The sequence below is a fragment of the Citrus sinensis genome, chromosome 4, assembly GCF_022201045.2.
Source record: "Citrus sinensis cultivar Valencia sweet orange chromosome 4, DVS_A1.0, whole genome shotgun sequence".
Taxonomy (NCBI): Eukaryota; Viridiplantae; Streptophyta; class Magnoliopsida; order Sapindales; family Rutaceae; genus Citrus; species Citrus sinensis.
Genome location: NC_068559.1, coordinates 10972112 through 10991030, shown reverse-complemented (window position 1 = coordinate 10991030; position 18919 = coordinate 10972112). Strand labels below are relative to the sequence as shown.

At 35.2% G+C, this 18919-nt stretch overlaps 2 protein-coding genes across 2 annotated transcripts; one reads left to right on the top strand and one right to left on the bottom strand.

Annotated features, from left to right (window-relative positions):
- The first annotated feature begins 1855 nt into the window (after nt 1-1855).
- Nucleotides 1856-8315, top strand: LOC102621803 (phospholipid-transporting ATPase 1). Its single transcript, XM_006485467.4, has 7 exons — nt 1856-4085; nt 4205-4511; nt 5134-5842; nt 5927-6050; nt 6171-6390; nt 6723-7181; nt 7832-8315. Exons 1-7 carry the CDS (start codon nt 2570-2572, stop codon nt 8049-8051), a joined length of 3555 nt encoding a protein of 1184 aa, XP_006485530.1. The 5' UTR covers nt 1856-2569; the 3' UTR covers nt 8052-8315.
- Nucleotides 8316-8643: 328 nt separating this feature from the next.
- LOC102609508 (probable inactive leucine-rich repeat receptor-like protein kinase At3g03770) lies at nt 8644-11679 on the bottom strand. Its single transcript, XM_006485505.4, has 7 exons — nt 10207-11679; nt 9974-10104; nt 9606-9852; nt 9320-9513; nt 9171-9220; nt 8966-9077; nt 8644-8867 (listed from the first exon to the last, which is right to left on the bottom strand). Exons 1-7 carry the CDS (start codon nt 11558-11560, stop codon nt 8646-8648), a joined length of 2310 nt encoding a protein of 769 aa, XP_006485568.1. The 5' UTR covers nt 11561-11679; the 3' UTR covers nt 8644-8645.
- Between the last annotated feature and the right edge of the window lie 7240 nt (nt 11680-18919).

Genomic DNA, 18919 nt, shown 5'->3' with positions numbered 1-18919 from the left:
ACATCAAAGAAGGTATTCAATTATCTTTTAGAGGGAAAAGGAGATTTTTTTTAAAGCACTAATATCACCTGGACCCTATAAGTTTTTGAAATCACAAATATATACTATTTTTCTTCTTTAAGTCAATGCTTATGTTATTTTGGAGTATAAGACCAATCCCACAATTTCACTCTCATGCATCTCATATGTGGTTGAAGTCTTCCCTTATAATTTTGTATTATATTTGGAAGGTTAGAAATAAGTTAAAGTTTGAAAATATTCAACCTTTAGTTACACATATTAAACATCAGTATTTGAGTTAAATCTCTCATTTGAATAAATTATGTCCGAGTTTTATAAGCCTTTTTGACTCTTTTCTTATTTATAACTTATTTAATTTGAGCAATTTTCTTTACACTTCTCTAAAGATCTTTACAATTTTATGATATCTTTTGATCTTTTTCTTCGATTAAAGCAATTGATGATCTCTCTAAGGCAATACGAGTCCTGCTTCTTGCAGTGTTATTTACAGAAGATAAAATAGAACATTTTTTGGGTGCTTTACTATGTCAATTGAGAATCAAAACTTCTTTTTATGCATAACTTTATGTCATTACTTATGCTATTAAAATTTGTATTGTGGTTAGAATATGACTCAATTGCTGCTTATTCTTACTTGAAAAGTAACATTTTTTTCCTCATTGACAACTTTGCACTAAATGGCTCAATTGCTTAACCATAATAAAATTTATGTGATTTCATTATTTCTATATCTATAGAGAAAGTAACGGCGTTTTAGCCACTGTTAGTTTGAGTTTTTTGAATTTGACATGGTGGTATTTTCCCACATCAGAAATTAAGAAGTCTGTACTTGATTATTCTTGGGTAAAGCTCAAATACCAATTTGCTTAATCTTGTTATAGTTTGCTATTTCAAAGACTATCTGTAGGATTGTATTTGGCAATGTTATTACTAAATGAACTCTATACCTTATTTTTCATTTAATGTATTATACCTCTTTCGAGTTTTTATTTTTTTTAAATCCCATGTTATAATAAAAAAAATTACACACTCTAAGGTTATTTTGTCTTTAATGCATTGGAGTTCACGTTTATATGTCTTTTAGTTTGGTTATTATTTCATTAAAATAAAGGATCCGCCATTAGAAACAAGCTCATAATAGTCAAAGTTTCTATAACTTGACTAGCATTACACACCAGTAGAGATCCAGGAAGACATTCCACAGTTGCTTGTAAACTAGACTTGCCTATCTAATTAAGATTAAATTTTAAGATGAATCAAGTTGAAACTCTCAAGATGCTCGCTATGTCTTAGTCATTAATTTTATTGATAATTAGATTAAATTTTAAGATGAATCTTAATTAAAATGCACCTGAACAAATTTGAATTAGATATAAGGAAATTTATACGAGTGATCTAGAAGTAATTTTTTTTCCCCTTAGACATTATCTTTCAACATGATTGATTTGTTTAGATTTTGGTCTATAATGACCTTTTGTAGACTATTATTATCATGTGCAATGGGAGTTACCATGAGTCCTACCCATATATGCACCTAGCTTTAGTACTATATAAAAATCCATACGTGTACATATACTCAAACCTTCTGTATTGAAATTCCATTATCATTTGTATTGTTGGGGAATATTGGACTGATGTGAAGGTTTCAAAGAAACTAGATTCATGCGAGTGATTTTAACAAAAATAAGAAACCGATTGTTATTACCCAAAAGAAAAATGAAAATGAAAATGAAATGAAGACCCTTCTCTCCATGATTCATTCAACTGGTCAAAATCAGACACCCATGAAAATTATTGTATGAGATATCATATAATAAAATATTATTTAAACAAAAACAACTACCAAAACATAAGCAAAGCGGAAATGGAAAGCAGACAAGTCCAAGTGCTTCTAGAAACAGAACATTTTGTTTGATTTTTGACATCAAAGATCAAACTACTAATTCTTCTGTGTATACTTTTTCTTTATGTTTGATTTTAAAAAAAATTCTGAAATCAGACAACATGTGTTTTGTTTTTGTTATTGTCGCCATCCCATTACGACTCTTCCTCATTTCTTGTAAACAACGAGTATCCTGTATGCCTTTGCCTTTGACTTTTCGCCATTTTAATTTCTCCTCCATTTACATTTTCATTCGCAAAATTCAACAACTATAAAAGAACCTGATAACAACTATCAGAATATTGACGTATTTCTTTTCTTTTGTAACCTGCTTTACACGCAAGTAAGTTCTCGCAACCCCTTTGTTTTTGTTACTTTTTTGTAATCTTGCTAAAGATTTGTTACTTGGGTTAGCTTTGTTCAGTTGTTTGAGTTCTGGGATTTGTTTGTATTTAGCAAATCTGCATCTGGGTATCTCATGATTTTGTAGATTGTTGACTTTTGAGTTGTTATTAATGAGGTCCTTGATCTCTAGATCACGACCTCTCTGTAAGTGGCTGATTCTCAAGAGCTTGTTGAGTCTTTGTTTTGTTTTGGATTTCTAGTGCAATCTTCTCTTTTTGAGGTGGAGGGGTTGGGGGTGCGAATCTTGATAGGCATCTTGGGATGGATTTAAATAATTCGACTGAGAGCACTGTTCCACATTTTGAGATAAATACCAGTTCATCATCCCGGCGAAGCATTTCTTCTAGTCAATCCAGGGCTTCCCGTGGGAATTCGATAAGGGAAGTGACTTTGGGTGATTTAGGATCAAAGCCTGTTAGGTATGGATCACGAGGTGGTGATTCTGAGGGTCTTAGTATGTCGCAGAAGGAGATCAGTGAAGAGGATGCTAGGTTTGTGTATATAAATGATCCTGTGAAGTCGAATGAAAAGTTTGAATTTGCTGGGAATTCAATTAGGACTGGAAAATATTCAATCCTTACATTCATTCCCAGAAATTTATTTGAACAGTTTCACAGAGTTGCATACATATATTTCCTTGTGATTGCTGTGCTTAATCAGCTTCCCCAGCTTGCAGTTTTTGGACGGGGAGTTTCTATTTTGCCATTAGCCTTTGTCCTGTCGGTTACAGCAATCAAGGATGCTTATGAGGATTATAGAAGGCACAGGTCAGATAGAATTGAGAACAATAGACTGGCAAATGTTCTGGTGAATAATCAGTTTCAAGAAAAGAAATGGAAGGATATTCGGGTCGGGGAAATTATTAAAATCAAGACAAATGAAACTATTCCTTGTGATATGGTGCTGCTCTCTACTAGTGATCCCACTGGGGTTGCATACCTGCAGACAATTAATTTGGATGGGGAGTCGAATTTGAAGACTCGGTACGCAAAGCAAGAGACTCTTTTGAAGGTTCCTGAAAAGGAGACTATCAGTGGGTTGATTAAATGTGAGAAGCCCAACAGGAACATATATGGATTTCATGCTAATATGGAAGTTGATGGGAAACGGCTGTCCCTTGGACCTTCAAATATTCTTTTACGAGGCTGTGAGCTGAAAAATACCTCTTGGGCTCTTGGCGTAGCTGTTTATGCTGGCCAGGAGACAAAAGTTATGCTTAACAGCTCAGGAGCTCCATCCAAGAGGAGCTGGCTTGAGATGCATATGAACTCAGAGATCATCAAGCTCTCTTTTTTCCTTGTTGCTTTGTGTACAGTTGTCTCCATCTGTGCTGCTGTTTGGCTGAAACGTCACAATGATGAATTGGACTACATGCCTTACTATAGGAGAAAGGACTTCTCTGAGGAGGGTGAACCAGATAACTATAAGTATTATGGATGGGGATTGGAGATTCTTTTCACCTTCCTCATGTCAGTTATAGTGTTTCAGGTCATGATCCCCATTTCTTTGTACATATCTATGGAACTTGTCCGGCTTGGCCAGGCATACTTCATGATCCAAGATTCCCACATGTATGATGAGGCCTCGGGTTCAAGATTTCAGTGCAGGGCTTTAAATATAAATGAAGATTTAGGACAAATAAAGTATGTATTTTCGGACAAAACTGGTACCCTTACTGAGAATAAGATGGAATTTCGATGTGCAAGCATTTGGGGGATAGATTACAGTGGTGGCAATGCACGTTCTCACAGTGAGGAAGTTGGTTACACTGTGCAAGGTAATGCAACTTAAGTTTTGGCAGTATATCTATAGTCATAACTTCTGATTTATTTATTTATTGTTATTCTTTACAAAATCTGACTATTTTCTTTCTTCTTTATGTTCTTTGATATTCAGTGGATGGAAAAGTTTTGAAACCAAAGCTGACAGTGAATGTTGATCCTCATCTTTTACAATTATCAAGAAGTGGAAAGAACACAGAAGAAGGCAAACATGTCTATGACTTCTTCCTTGCATTGGCAGCTTGTAATACTATTGTGCCTCTTGTTGTCGACACATCTGATCCGAATGTTAAATTAGTAGATTACCAAGGGGAGTCTCCAGATGAGCAAGCGTTAGTTTATGCTGCTGCTGCATATGGTTTTATGCTAATAGAAAGAACTTCGGGTCATATAGTTATTGATATTCAGGGTCAAAGGCAAAGGTAATTTCTGACACTATACCTTAATTTATTGCTACCCTTATGTAATCACCATTATCATCACTGAACCTACTTTCACAATGACCACTACATCTAAACTCTAATTTTGCATAGCATTAACGTAATTTGTCTAAGTACCTCAGAAGATGGTAGCAAGAATCATTATTGTAGCTTCAAGGTTAGCATTTAAGGGGGGGTTGGTGGTGGGGGGGGAGGGGGGGAGGTCTCACTTCAAACAGACAAAATAATCTATGTATAATTGTGTAATTGTATAAATTTCATCTTTGTGGGAGCCTGATAGCTGAGTACAAAATCTTTCCCTATCATGTGAAAATGTGTTATAAGCCCTTTTGTTTTTTGGGAGGGGTTTTGGGTTGGGTGGGAAAACGTTGGAGTTCCAGGTGGGATCATTCCAGGATCTTCTTTTTCTATTTGTCCTTTGTTGGACTGATGGATTGAGATCCTTTTTTGGTGGTGGACTCTACAAGCTAACTGCAGGGTAGTAGTGTTTCTAATTTTGTACTACATTATAGTTTATTACTGTTTCCAGTTTTTGTTTTCTAAAATTTATTCAAGTTATAGGTCTTATTGTATTTTGCTTCATTTCCTCTTATGGGCAGAGCAGGTTCAATGTCTTGGGTTTACATGAGTTCGACAGTGACCGGAAGAGGATGTCGGTTATTTTGGGGCTCCCTGACAAGACTGTGACGCTCTTTGTAAAAGGTGCTGACACATCTATGTTTAGTGTGATAGCTAAAGCTTTGAATATGAATGTAATAAGGGGAACTGAAAGCCATCTCCATGCTTACTCCTCTCTGGGTTTGAGAACACTCGTTGTTGGTATGCGAGAACTGAGTGCTTCCGAATTTGAGCAGTGGCAGTCTTCCTTTGAGGCTGCTAGCAATGCTTTGTTTGGTAGGGCTGCTTTACTTCGCAAGGTTGCTAGCAGTGTGGAAAACAATCTCTGCATACTGGGTGCCTCAGGTATTGAAGATAAACTACAACAAGGGGTGCCAGAAGCTATTGAGTCACTTCGAGCAGCTGGTATTAAAGTATGGGTTTTGACTGGTGACAAGCAAGAAACTGCCATATCTATTGGCTACTCGTCAAAACTCCTAACAAGCAAGATGACACAAGTTATAATTAATAGCAACTCAAAGGAATTGTGTAGAAAGAGTTTAGAGGATGCCATTGCCATGTCTAAGAAGCTAAAGACCGTGCCTGGTGTCTCACACAACTCTGAAAGAAGTTCTGGAGCTGGTGTTGCACAACTGGCCTTGATTATTGATGGTACCAGCCTTGTTTATATTCTAGACAGTGAACTTGATGAACAGGTATGGAACGACCATCCTTTCCATTTATTTGTGTCTCCATGATATCTCATATCCTGATCCAGATTTTATCATCTTGAACTGCAGCTTTTCCAATTAGCTGGAGACTGCTCTGTTGTACTTTGTTGCCGAGTAGCACCGTTGCAAAAAGCTGGGATTGTTGCCCTTGTAAAGACCAGGACATCAGACATGACCCTTGCGATTGGGGATGGTAATCAAAATTCCCTTCATTTTCTTAAAACCATCAGCTCTCTATACAATATTACAAATTTTCAGCTCACCAATTGGTGGTTTCGGCTGATTTGAGAATGTCTATTGCAATATTTAACAGGTGCAAATGATGTTTCAATGATTCAAATGGCTGATGTTGGAGTTGGCATAAGCGGCCAAGAGGGTCGGCAAGCTGTAATGTCATCGGATTTTGCAATGGGGCAGTTTAGATTCTTAGTTACACTTTTGTTGGTCCATGGGCATTGGAATTATCAGCGGATGGGCTACATGATATTGTACAACTTTTACAGAAATGCAGTGCTTGTTTTTGTTCTATTTTGGTGAGTAATTTTATGACAACTTTATGATCTTGCTACTTTCTCTATCCGCAAATCTAAATATCAAGAAATTCTGAAAATTCATCATAAATCTTCATCTTCGCCTGAATTTCTTGTGTTAATAAGAAGGAATAATTTAATTATTTCAGTTGTCTACTGCTCAGTTTTACATAATAGGCTTTTTCTTTCCTTTATAGGTCCATAGGTTTCTTGTACCCCTTCTCCTTGTCTGCCATATTACAAGAATGAATGTTACAATTAATTATCAGGCTTTGTGAATAATGTCATTTATAATAAGTAGTTCATGGCTGCTAATATCCTCATCTGTTGTGTAGGTATGTGCTATTTACTGCTTTCACTTTGACAACTGCAATTAATGAGTGGAGCAGTGTGTTATATTCTGTGATCTACACTTCTTTGCCTACAATTGTTGTTGCTATACTTGACAAGGACCTTAGTAGAAGGACTCTTCTACAGAATCCCCAGCTCTATGGGGCTGGGCACAGACAAGAGTGCTATAACACAAAATTGTTTTGGCTGACAATGGCTGATACATTGTGGCAAAGTGTGGTGATCTTTTTTATTCCTTTTGGAGCGTACTGGGACAGCACCATTGATGTATCAAGTATAGGGGATTTGTGGACACTTGCTGTTGTTATTTTGGTTAATATACACTTGGCTATGGATGTCATCCGGTGGACTTGGATTACTCATGCAGTCATTTGGGGATCTATAATTGCAACGTTGATTTGTGTCATGATAATAGATGCTGTACCTTCATTACCCGGTTATTGGTATGCCCTCTTTCCTGCTATTTGGAATATACTGTTAGGTGTTTCCTTTCAACATATGCATAATTGCGTGTACCATTTGTGTTGTTGCACTCTTAAGACATCAACAGGAAGAATCATATTTTTTCATAGATCTGGAAGAAAACTGTTAGGTTTTCTCTACTTCTGTTCTGATTGTGTCAAGAACATGTGCTCGTGTAGAGCTTTAGGCATTGGCCACTAATTTCGTACCAATTGCCAAGAACGACTGGTTCTATGGCGGATTTCATCGTTATGGCTGGTTAGGTCATTAAGGCATTAACTAATGTTGACTATCCTGGGGCAATAACTGCACTTGGCACCAGCTCAGAAGTAGACTGTCCTTTCCTTCTCATCCATCTCAAAGACTCAGATAAAAGAAGAAAAATAAGTAGTTAAATTCTTTTAAGAACGAAAGCCAAGGGGGGAACTCCAGTACTTGATCTCGTTTGTGAATTCTCCTTTTTCCTAATATTTGAAACCTCTACCACTGTTTACTTAGTTTCACTCATTACATGCATTTTACTGTATCCTTAATAGCCTTCACTTATGCATGCTGTGAATTTTGTTCAATTTTTTTTCACATCACCCTTGTATATAACAACTGAAGTTTCGACTCCTGCATAATTTGACAGGGCATTCTTCGAGGTTGCAAAGACACGATTGTTTTGGTTTTGCTTGATGATTATTCTTGTAGCAGCACTTATTCCACGTTTTCTTGTAAAATTTCTCTATCAATACTATTATCCATGCGATGTTCAGATTGCAAGAGAAGCCGAGAAGGTAGGGAATCTTAGGGAGCGTGGAGCCGGAGAAATAGAAATGAATCCAGTATTAGATCCTCCCCAAAGATAAAATTTGATTTTGCCTCCTCCCCCCTCCCTTTTTTGTAACATATCATATTCTTTTGGCTTCTTCAGGGAACCACTCTACAGTAGCCGGTTTTCATTATTTGCTATCCGAAGGATAGAGTTCGAGTTTGTATACCTAGGTTGTATTTTTGGCAATGTTGTATCACAAAATTTGTTGTATCACAAAATTATTCAATGTATATTAGCATTGTCTACAACCAACCTTGTAGATGAAGTTGAAATTATGTGCTTCAAGTTGCTTTTGATATCCTTTCGTCCCTACAAATTCTTGTATTAAACTACTAATTTCTTTCAACCAACCAGCTGTATCTAACTAGGAGATGACATGCAGACTGATAGCACAACAGATTTCTTCTTCTGAACGTCTATTGCAGCAAATGGACATTTGAAATTGCTTCCGTTAAGCTCCGAAAAGCTGCCTTAAATTCCGTTTATGTTGTCATTGGAAGTATATTTGCAACACTTGACAGGAGCATTAGAAGAAGCTCATACAGATGCTTAAATATGCCTAAAATATTCACGTAGGTCTACATATGTTGCTCTTCACATTCTCTGATGCATAGATCCGAGTTCATAGTTACAGTGCCTCCTGATTGTTCTCTTTCAGACCCTGAATCTGGGTGGCAAACTGCAAATTCCACAAAGTATCTTCAACAGAAGGTCTATCCTTTGGCTCATTGGACAGACATCGCAGACACAGCTCCATCATTCTCTTCAATGACTCGTCCGAGCATTCATTCATAACTGCAGGATCCACGATACTCTTTCGAGCTTCATCAGTCCCTATGTTTACTTGCAGCTGCATAAGAAACAAGAGTTTGCTTACAAGAAGTAAAATTAAAATTTAGTTTCAAAGAACTGATAGGAGAATTAAATTGTAGAATCACAAGCACTCACAAGATCTTTTACAAGAACAACAACATTTTCGGACGTGATAGGCCTTCCCACAATGATTTCGATTAAGATTATTCCTATGTCATAAACATCACTTTTGTCATCCTGTTCTGTCCTGCAGACACATAGACACAAAGTAACAAAGTAAATTCTAGGCACTGTGATAAACACCATCGTATATGCAAGTTGGTAAAAATGTATTATGCACCTTGCCAAGACACTTGTTTTTTTTGCAGGAGAAGAAACTTCAGCACTGCCCTGAAATTTTAAGCAGCATATGATCAACTCAAAAATACTGATATGAACGGCAGCACGTGTGGTGAATGAGACACAAACATATTAATATCTTATCCATACCTTGCCTCTAGCTTCAGCTAAAAGAGGAAGGTTATAGCTGTTGATTTTTACATGAAAATTCTCATCTAATAAAACATCTGTTATCTTGAGATTATTTGAAAAGACTCCCGGCACAATCCCTGTATGCAGGAACTGGACACCCTTTACAATTGCTATTGCAGCTGCTATTCGTTGGACCCAAGTAAGCTTGTAGCCTGCCAAACAAAGTTTAGATAAAGATGTAAAATGTGTTATTGTCAGGGTCATCGACAACAGATAAGGGGAAGGAAAATCAATATCACATTACCAGGTCCAGATATGGAGCTTCTTAGCGTCTCATTTGGAGCATACTCAAATATAAGATATATAATGCTTATGCTTGGATCATCCAAACTGAAGTCCAAGCAGTGTCCAAGAGCACTAACTAAATTGGTATGTCTGAGTTTTGAAATCAGCTCAATGTGGTAGGTGTACATATGTGGACTGCTCTTTTTGCTCATTTTCAAGCTTCTAATAGCAACCAGAGTGCCATCAGTGAGCTTTCCTTTGTAAATCTGATGTTAAAGGTGCATATAACATTCAGAATAAATAAGTTAATCTTATAGCAACATCATCAAAATGTAAAGACACTTGATCTTTCAATCCAATACTTCGGATGAAATTTGAAATACACACCTGACCATGTGAAGCATCACACATGAAACTTGAAGAATCAAAGCAATCAGTGGCCTCCTTAAGCTCATCGACAGTAAAGGTTCGATAAGCAGGGAGGCTAGCTCCCATCTTCATTGTTTCCGATATATATCCTGCAAATATATACAAGTATTAGAAACCATATATGTCAAATACATATAATGAAACATGCATAAAAGAAACAGAAGGAATTAATGGATTGGAGATGTAATTACTGGCATCTGAAAGCAGCTTCACTGTGTTAATTGTTGACACATTCTCCAGTATAAACCTTGTTGAAGTTGTTTCTACTTTATTATTATTCTTATTGTACACCTTTTTCACAACCAAAAGAACAGCCCCAACAACTGCAATGCCACCAACAGTCCCTCCCACCACACTTGATGCATAAGAGCTTTTGTTCTTCTGTTTATGCGGCAAAACTTTGACAGCCAGAGCTTCATTTTGGCAGAAATTAGAAGGATGCTGCTCTTGTTCTTCATTTGATAAACAGTTTTTGGAATACAAGACGAGCCTGGTCTTTGCTTCCACTTGTAGACAAGAAGGTAAATATCCTGTTAAAAGATTTGAAGATAAATCCACAAAGGCAAGTTGCGGATTGCATGACATGTTTTGCAGGAGTAATCCTGTTAATTTGTTTCCATGGATATCAAGATAAGTAATGGAAGGTAACGATAACAATGATGGTATAAATGGCCCCACAAATCGATTTAGAGAAATGTCTAGCTTTTGAAGCTGATTGTAGGAGCGTAATTCATCAGGATTAATACCAAACTGAAACCTGTTGTTTCTGAGAACAAGAGTGACCATTTTCTTATGCAATCTGGGAAAACGAGGACCAAAATAATTGTCTTGCACATCAAACACTCGAAGATTTTTCAAGTTGCGAAGATCAGGTATTTCCCCAGACAAGTGATTAGCTGAAAGTGACACAACTCTCAGACTTTGTAAACCTGTTAGAGAAACTGGCAAGAATCCACTTAGAGAATTGTTCTTCAAGCTCAACACAGACAAAACTTGGAGTAAACTTAGTTCACTGGGGACTGCCCCAGTAAACTTGTTATCATCAAGAATGAGTGTTTGTAAGTTTCTCAAAGAAGAAATTTGAACTGGGATGGAACCACTCAAATAGTTTGAACTAAGATTCAATATTTCCAGGGAAGATGAATGAGCAATGCTGCCAGGAAGTGGACCCCATAAGCCTAAAGAAACCAAAGATAAGACTTTCAAGCTGGAAAGACTTCCAAGGGTTGAAAAGAAAGTGTCAGTTGAGAAATTATGAGCAAGTCCACCATTGATGTTGTTGTTGTTGTCACCTGCAATGTGAAGCTGAGTCAAATTATCTTCATAACAAACTAGAGTTAGTGAAGGAGTTGGTTCAATGTTGCAGAAATCAGTGACAGTGGTGGTGTTAAAGCTGCTTGAAACTGAAGGATAGTTGAGCAGCTGCTGGATTCTCACAAGGGTTTGATACTGAAAGAGTTGAAGCTGGTTTGAATGGGGAGCAGAAACAATAATGCTGAGAATTATAAACACAAGAAGATGAAGCTTATCAACTGGTTTTGCCATGGAGACAATACTGAGAATAATGAATGTGCATTCATACGCATACAGTTTTTAAGAGATTTGTGCGTCAAAGATAGTATCTGCAGACACAACTTTCAATACAAATCAAGTCATGTTTTTGTTCTCACCCTAGTGTGTGTAATCGTGTTCTTGCTCATTGGAAACATAAATTGCTTTGCTCCAGATTCCATTCCGTGCCACTTAGTAGACACCTACAATTGTCAATTGACAATTACTAAATACACGTAAATCTTGATTATCTGGAATTAATTCATTAAATTAGCCCCGCAATTTAGTATTAAGTGCACAGATTCATCTATAAAATTATTTTTTAAAACAAAATAGTAATAATAATACTTAACCAAAGTTTGATACAAAATTTATATCTCAATTAAAAATATATATATCATAAATATGACTAAGATTGCCGCACGATCTTAGGTGAATAAGAACAGATTAATCTCAATTATATACCATCGTCCAAATCTTCCTTAGATTTGGTGGTGGAGTGCTTCATGCTTTATATTATCTATGGGGGTAATTTAGCGTCTACCCCATATATTTTAACAATGTGCCCTGAGCACCCAAATGTTTTGATCATGTGCAACACGCCCTTACTTCCGTCAATTTGGCATTTAAATATAATGGTATCATCAATTTGACAGTTAATTTTGACTATAGATGTGTTTGAAATTGAGGTTGAGCAACTGCAATTTAAAAGTTACAGTACTAAAGTATTTTGTAAAGACTAACTGTTGTAACTTGAAAGTTATATTGATATGATTTTTCACTTGTATAATATAAAATTTATTATATCTTTAATAATTTTGTCAAAATTATTATTTAAAATTTATATTTACTACATATTATTAATTCTTGTTTCATAATTATAACTTTTTTTTTTCACAACAGTTGTCTTTTAAAAGTTACAGCACCTTAATCCCAAACAGGACCTAAATGCCTACAACGCCATAGATAAATTAATGGTAGATTACAGTACATATCACAAAGTAATTCCAATCCACTAATATTCAACCTCCTTTCGGAAAATGCATTGATCCTCTAAACTCAGCTAATCTGATTCATATGACCAATTAATAGAACAAATCACCAATTAATAAAAACCTTATTTCAAATACACACACACAACATAAATAGTGTTAAAATGAATATGTTAATAATATTGATTTTGATGATAACAAACTTTAAATGGTTTTTGATGGAGTTATTCCTTAATAAACGAAAGCCTTATAATCATTCCAATCATATTCAGAAAAGATGGACTTTCAAATTAGAAAATGATTCTCTGTAAAATCTGGTTTAAAATGTGATTCTGGAAATAAACGGTGAGGTTAACCGATTAAAACCAGAGAGCAACATATTGCTTAAGCTCTAACCGATTAAGAAAAACGGAAAACACAAAAAGCTGGGAAGGTTACTAGAATTTAATGGTAAACCGTTTATTTAACCGATTAACCGATAAAATCTAGAATTAAAGATTGTACTCTTCTGGCACCGTTTAACAAAACCGGATAAGGCTAAATTGTTTTGCAGGTTACTGGAAACAAACGGTTAACCATTTATTACAAACGGTTAACCGATAATTTTTAGAGAGGTCATTTCATACAAATCCTTAACCGTTTAATGTAAACGGATAACTGATGTTCATCTTGCAGGTCTCTGGAATTTAACGGCGAAAGGTTAACTCTAAACGGCAAACTGTTTATTTCAAATTTGGCCCAACGGTAACTTTTGACCAGCCTAAACGGTGAACCGTTAATGGTTAACGGCGAACCATTTTCGGGCAGATAATTTGTAACGGCTAGTTTTTCAGCTCCAACTATAAATAAGCTCATTCAAATTCAAACAAGATTGATCACAACACGACCATTGAGATTATATTCGAGAATACAATCTTCATAGAGCTTTAAAAACACATTCTTGCTTCATCTATTCACACATTGGACATTGATTTGTAATCTTAAATATTGTGTGAGGGAAGAACAATTTTTAATCTTTTACTTTGAGTGATTGTAAGTGTTGTGATACACTTGAGTTAAGAGATTGATGATAATCTCTTGTTGTAAAGGTTCATTGACACATTGGAAGTCAAGTGTAAGCATTTGAAGCCTTGGAGGTGTGCTTAGTGAAATCCTCAAGCCCGGAAAGCTTGGAGGCGTGGATGTAGGCGAGGTTGACCGAACCACGTAAAAATCTTCGTGTTTGAATCTCTCTTCCCTTATCTTTTTATATTGTGATTGATTTAAATATTTTTCCATTAAATTCATTTTAGATTTGGTTGATAATTTGTTTAGAATCAAATAATTTTTTAGAATCCCAATTCACCCCCCTCTTGGGTTGCACACTTGTATTTCATTTGGTATCAGAGTTTGGTTCTCTTGTTATGACTTAACCGTCTAGAGTAAAAGATCCATGGCAACCCAAAATGACTCAACCTTTAGGGAAGGACAGTCCACAACTAGACCACAATTCTTTGACGGAAATGACTACCCATATTGAAAAACTAGGATGAGAATTTATTTACAAGCACTAGATTATGAAATTTGGGAAGTTGTATGTGATCGTCCGTTTTTGCCCCTAAATAAAAATGAAGTCGGGGACGATATTCCAAAGCCTTCAAGGGAATGGAATGAATTGGAAAAGAGAAAAATTTCTCTAAATTCCAAAGCTATGAATGCTTTATTTTGTGCACTTGATAAGAAAGAATTTCATCGAGTCTTTAGTTGTGAAAGTGCCAATGAAATTTGGCACAAACTTGAAGTAATCTATGAAGGCACAAATCAAGTGAAATAGTCAAAAATCAGTAGGTACACTCGACAATATGAGTTGTTCCAAATGGAACAAAATGAGAGTGTGTACTCTATGTATACGAGATTTACGGACATAGTAAACACCCTAGGAGCCTTAGGAAAGGTCTTCTCAAATAGCGAGAAAGTGAAGAAAATCATTAGGTCACTTCTAAAAGAATGGAGACCTAAAAGAACCGCTATTGAAGAGTCCAAAGATTTAAATGCTTTACCTCTTGATGATTTAATTAGTTCTCTCATTTCATATGAAGAAGATTTGGCAGCAGAAAAAGGGCATGAGGAGAAGAAGAAAAGCATTGCTCTCAAAGCTTCAAAATATGAGAGTGATCGGGAGAGTGAACCGGATGATGAAGAGCTGGCCATGCTAGCAAGGAGGTTCAAAAAATTCTTCAAGAAAACCAGAGAGCGAAGAAATTTCATAAACTTCAAGAACCAAAGGGAGAAGAAAGAGGTAATCACATGCTATGAATGCAAGAAGCCTGACCATATAAGATCAGAGTGCCCACTCATCAACAAACTCAAGAAGAAAGCCATGGTTGCAACTTGGGATGATAGCGAGGAAGATTCAAGTGATGAAGAAGGGTCGCAAGAAGTATCAAACCTAGCACTTATGGCAATAGGAGGGGATGATGATCTCAATGAGGTAAGTGATCCCACCTATGATGAATTGTATGATGCTTTTAAAGAATTGCATAATGAGTTGATAAAGATTGGTAAAAAGAATGTATGTCTTAAAAAGAAAATGACAAAGTTTAAAAATGAAAATGAATCTCTAAATGCAAAAATTGCATGCCTAGAAGTAGAGAACAAAACATTGCATGATGAAATTGCATTATCAAATGAGAAACCTAGCATCTCACATAAGCATTTAGAATCACACATAGATGATTTAAAAAATGAAAACCAAATGCTTAAGAAAAAGAGTAATGAGTTGAATGAGATTGTCTTGAAGTTTACAAATGGGCAAAAGATGTTGGACAATATGCTTAACTCATAAAAATGTGTTTTTGATAAAGGAGTATTTGGGTATAAGCCTAACTTGAAGCAAAAGTATTATAAGAATTTTTTTGTTAAAGCTACCTCCACAAGTGATCATAAGATTGTATGTCATTTTTGTAATCAAGATGGTCATATGAAAAATAGATGTCCAATAAAAAGAAATGCATATTATGGTATGAAATGCATTTGGGTTCCAAAAGGAATCACTACTAACTCTCAAGGACCCAAAAAGCTTGGGGTACCTAAAACTTGAGTTTTTCTTTGTAGGGCTTGAAGAAGAAGAAAAATAAATGGTACTTGGACAGTGGTTGTTTAAGGCACATGACCGGAAACTATGCATGGTTCTCAAGGTTCACCAAAATTGAAAATGGTGGAGACGTATCTTTTGGAGACAACTCAAAAGGAAAAATTCTTGGAATTGGAAATGTTGGTAAAGTTTCCTCAACTCTAATTGAGAATGTATGTTTGGTTGAAAACTTGAAACACAACTTAATTAGTATTAGTCAATTATGTGACAAAGGTTATAAAGTTATCTTTGATAAATTTAGTTGTGTTATTGAGAATTCATGTAATGGCAAGATCTTATTTGTTGGGAATAGATGTGATAATGTTTATATCATTGACATAGAATGTGCATCTACTCTTGATAAATATTTTTCGGCATTGCATGATGATAGTTGGTTATGGCATAGAAGGTTAGGACATGCAAGTCTGGATTTGATTTCAAAAATTTCGAAAAATGATTTAGTTAAAGGTCTTCCAAAAATTGGTTTTAAAAAAGATAAGATTTGTGAAGCTTGTCAATTTGGAAAACAAATCAAAACTTCTTTCAAAAATAAAAATCATATTTCTACTTCAAAACCACTTCAACTTCTTCACATAAATTTATTTGGGTCTTCTGGATATGCTAGTCTAAATGACAAATGTTATGCATTTGTGATAGTGGATGATTATTTTAGATATACGTGGGTATTATTCTTAGCCAATAAGGATGATGTTCTTGATGCCTTTAAAGTGCTTTGTAAGAAAATACAAAATGAAAAAGGGTATGGTATTGCATGCATTAGGAGTGATCATGGAGGAGAGTTTGAAAATCATGCATTTGAGATTTTTTGTAATGATTTTGGCATTGAGCATCAATTTTCATCACCTAGAACTCCACAACAAAATGGAGTTATTAAGAGAAAGAATAAATTCATTCAAGAAATGGCTAGAACTATGTTGAATGAAAATTCATTGCCTAAGTATTTTTGGGCCGAGTCCGTCAACACCGCTTGTTATGTTTTAAATCGTGTGTTGATTAGACATAACCTTAACAAAACTCCATATGAGCTTTGGAAACATAGAAAACTCAATATTGGTTATTTCAAAGTTTTTAGATGCAAATGTTTTATTTTGAACACAAAAGACAATCTTGGCAAATTTGATCCAAAATCTAATGTTGGTATTTTTCTTGGATATTCAAATTCAAGCAAAGCTTATAGAGTTTATAACAAAAATACACTAGTTGTAGAAGAATCTATGCATGTTATATTTGATGAGTCTAACTCCTCCTCTGCGGAGAAAGGAATAAATTATGATGATGTAGATGGAGAGTCACAAGAAGAACCATCAAAGGATAATCAAGAGAATGCACCACAAAGAAATCAAGAGGATGAACAAGAAGAGCAAACAAATATGGAGCAACATGAATGTACTTCTCAAACACTCCCCAAGGAGTGAAGGTATGTTTCTTCTCACCCTAAAGATGTAATTTTAGGAGATCCCCCACGAGGTGTTACAACTACATCATTGCTTAGGAATACTTGTGAGCATAATGCATTCATTTCGCAAATTGAACCAAAATCCTTTGCGGATGCGAAAAATGATGAATCTTGCATTATGACAATGCAAGAAGAGTTGAATCAATTTGAAAGAAACAATGTGTGGGAATTAGTTCCTAAACCGAAACATCAATCCGTCATAAGTACTAAATGAATATTTAGAAATAAAATGGATGAATCTGGTGTGGTTGTAAGAAATAAAGCTAGATTAGTGGCTCAAGGTTACAACCAAGAAGAAGGAATTGATTTTGATGAAACTTTTGCATCCGTTGCTAGACTAGAATCAATTAGAATGTTGTTGGCATTTGCATGTCATAAAGATTTCATCTTATTTCAAATGGATGTGAAAAATGCTTTCTTAAATGGGTATATTATGGAAGAAGTATATGTAAAACAACCCCCTAGTTTTGAAAATGAAAAACTTCCAAATCATGTTTATAAGTTGTTTAAAGCCTTGTATGGATTAAAACAAGCACCTAGAGCATGGTATGATAAGCTTAAGAATTTCTTGTTAGAAAATAATTTTTCCATGGGTAAAGCAGATACTACTCTCTTCGTTAAACATAAGGAGAAAGACATACTTGTTGTTTAAATTTATGTTGATGATATTATTTTTGGTTCTACTAATGAATTATTATGTCAAGAATTTTCATCTTGCATGAGTAATGAATTTGAAATGAGTATGATGGAAGAGTTGAAGTACTTCATTGGACGGCAAATAAAACAAAACCAGGAAGGAATTTTCATAAATCAAGCCAAGTATGCAAAAGATTTACTCAAAAGATTCGGCATTGATAACTCAAAGACCAAAAACACTCCAATGAGCACAACAACCAAACTTGACAAAGATGAAAAAGGTAAGAAAGTGGATATCAAAATGTATCGAGGTATGATCACTCACTTGTTTCATGGTTTAGCAAGAAACAAAATTCTGTTGCACTTTCAACTACAGAGGCTGAATATATAGCTGCAGGAAGTTGTTGTGCGCAAGCTCTTTGGATGAAACAAACACTTAGAGACTATGGTATTAACCTAGAACAAATTCTTATTAAGTGTGATAATACTTGTGCTACAAATCTTTCAAAAAATCCCATTCAACACTCTAAAACCAAGTATATAGAAATAAGACATCATTTCTTGAGAGATCATGTTCAAAAGAGAGATATTGCATTAGAGTTTATTTCTACAGAAAAACAACTCGCCGATATTTTTACCAAACCCCTTGGTGAAGATTAATTTTCCAAAATTCGGCATGAACTTGGGATGATGAAATTTTCACATTAACGTCTCTATTCATGCTATTGAGTGTATTGAATTAATTGACTTATTGGTGATTTAATATTTATGAAATGCTTAGGCTTGATATTCAAATGATGTATTTGCTTTGTTAATTCTTGATTGATTATATGAATTAATTGCTTGAATACATGTTCATGAATCATGCATTAAAATGGCTCATAAAATATTTTTAGATCAATTACATGATCTTGGAATGTATTATTTGCTTACTAAAAATTAAATCAAATGTGCGAAATTATAGATAAAATAAACGGATAACCGTTTCCAATAAACGGTGAACCGTTTTATTCCAGAAACGAGTTTATATGTCTGTCTTTTTACTCTTTCACCGTTTGTTGCAATCGGTAAACCGATTAAAAACAGAGAGTCCTCTAACAGTTACTCCTTAGCCGTTAAGAGTTTAACCTTTTACC

Bases quoted from the DNA above. Each gene is read 5' to 3' on its own strand.
- LOC102609508 (XM_006485505.4), bottom strand. From the start codon at position 11,560: ATGGCAAAACCAGTTGATAAGCTTCATCTTCTTGTGTTTATAATTCTC. The intron at 9,853-9,973 runs GTGTGTATTTCA...CTTTAACATCAG, and splicing joins GTGATGCTTCACATGGTCAG to ATTTACAAAGGAAAGCTCAC. The intron at 8,868-8,965 runs GTGAGTGCTTGT...TTTCTTATGCAG, and splicing joins TTGTTCTTGTAAAAGATCTT to CTGCAAGTAAACATAGGGAC.
- LOC102621803 (XM_006485467.4), top strand. From the start codon at position 2,570: ATGGATTTAAATAATTCGACTGAGAGCACTGTTCCACATTTTGAGATA. The intron at 6,051-6,170 runs GTAATCAAAATT...AATATTTAACAG, and splicing joins GACCCTTGCGATTGGGGATG to GTGCAAATGATGTTTCAATG. The intron at 6,391-6,722 runs GTGAGTAATTTT...TCTGTTGTGTAG, and splicing joins CTTGTTTTTGTTCTATTTTG to GTATGTGCTATTTACTGCTT.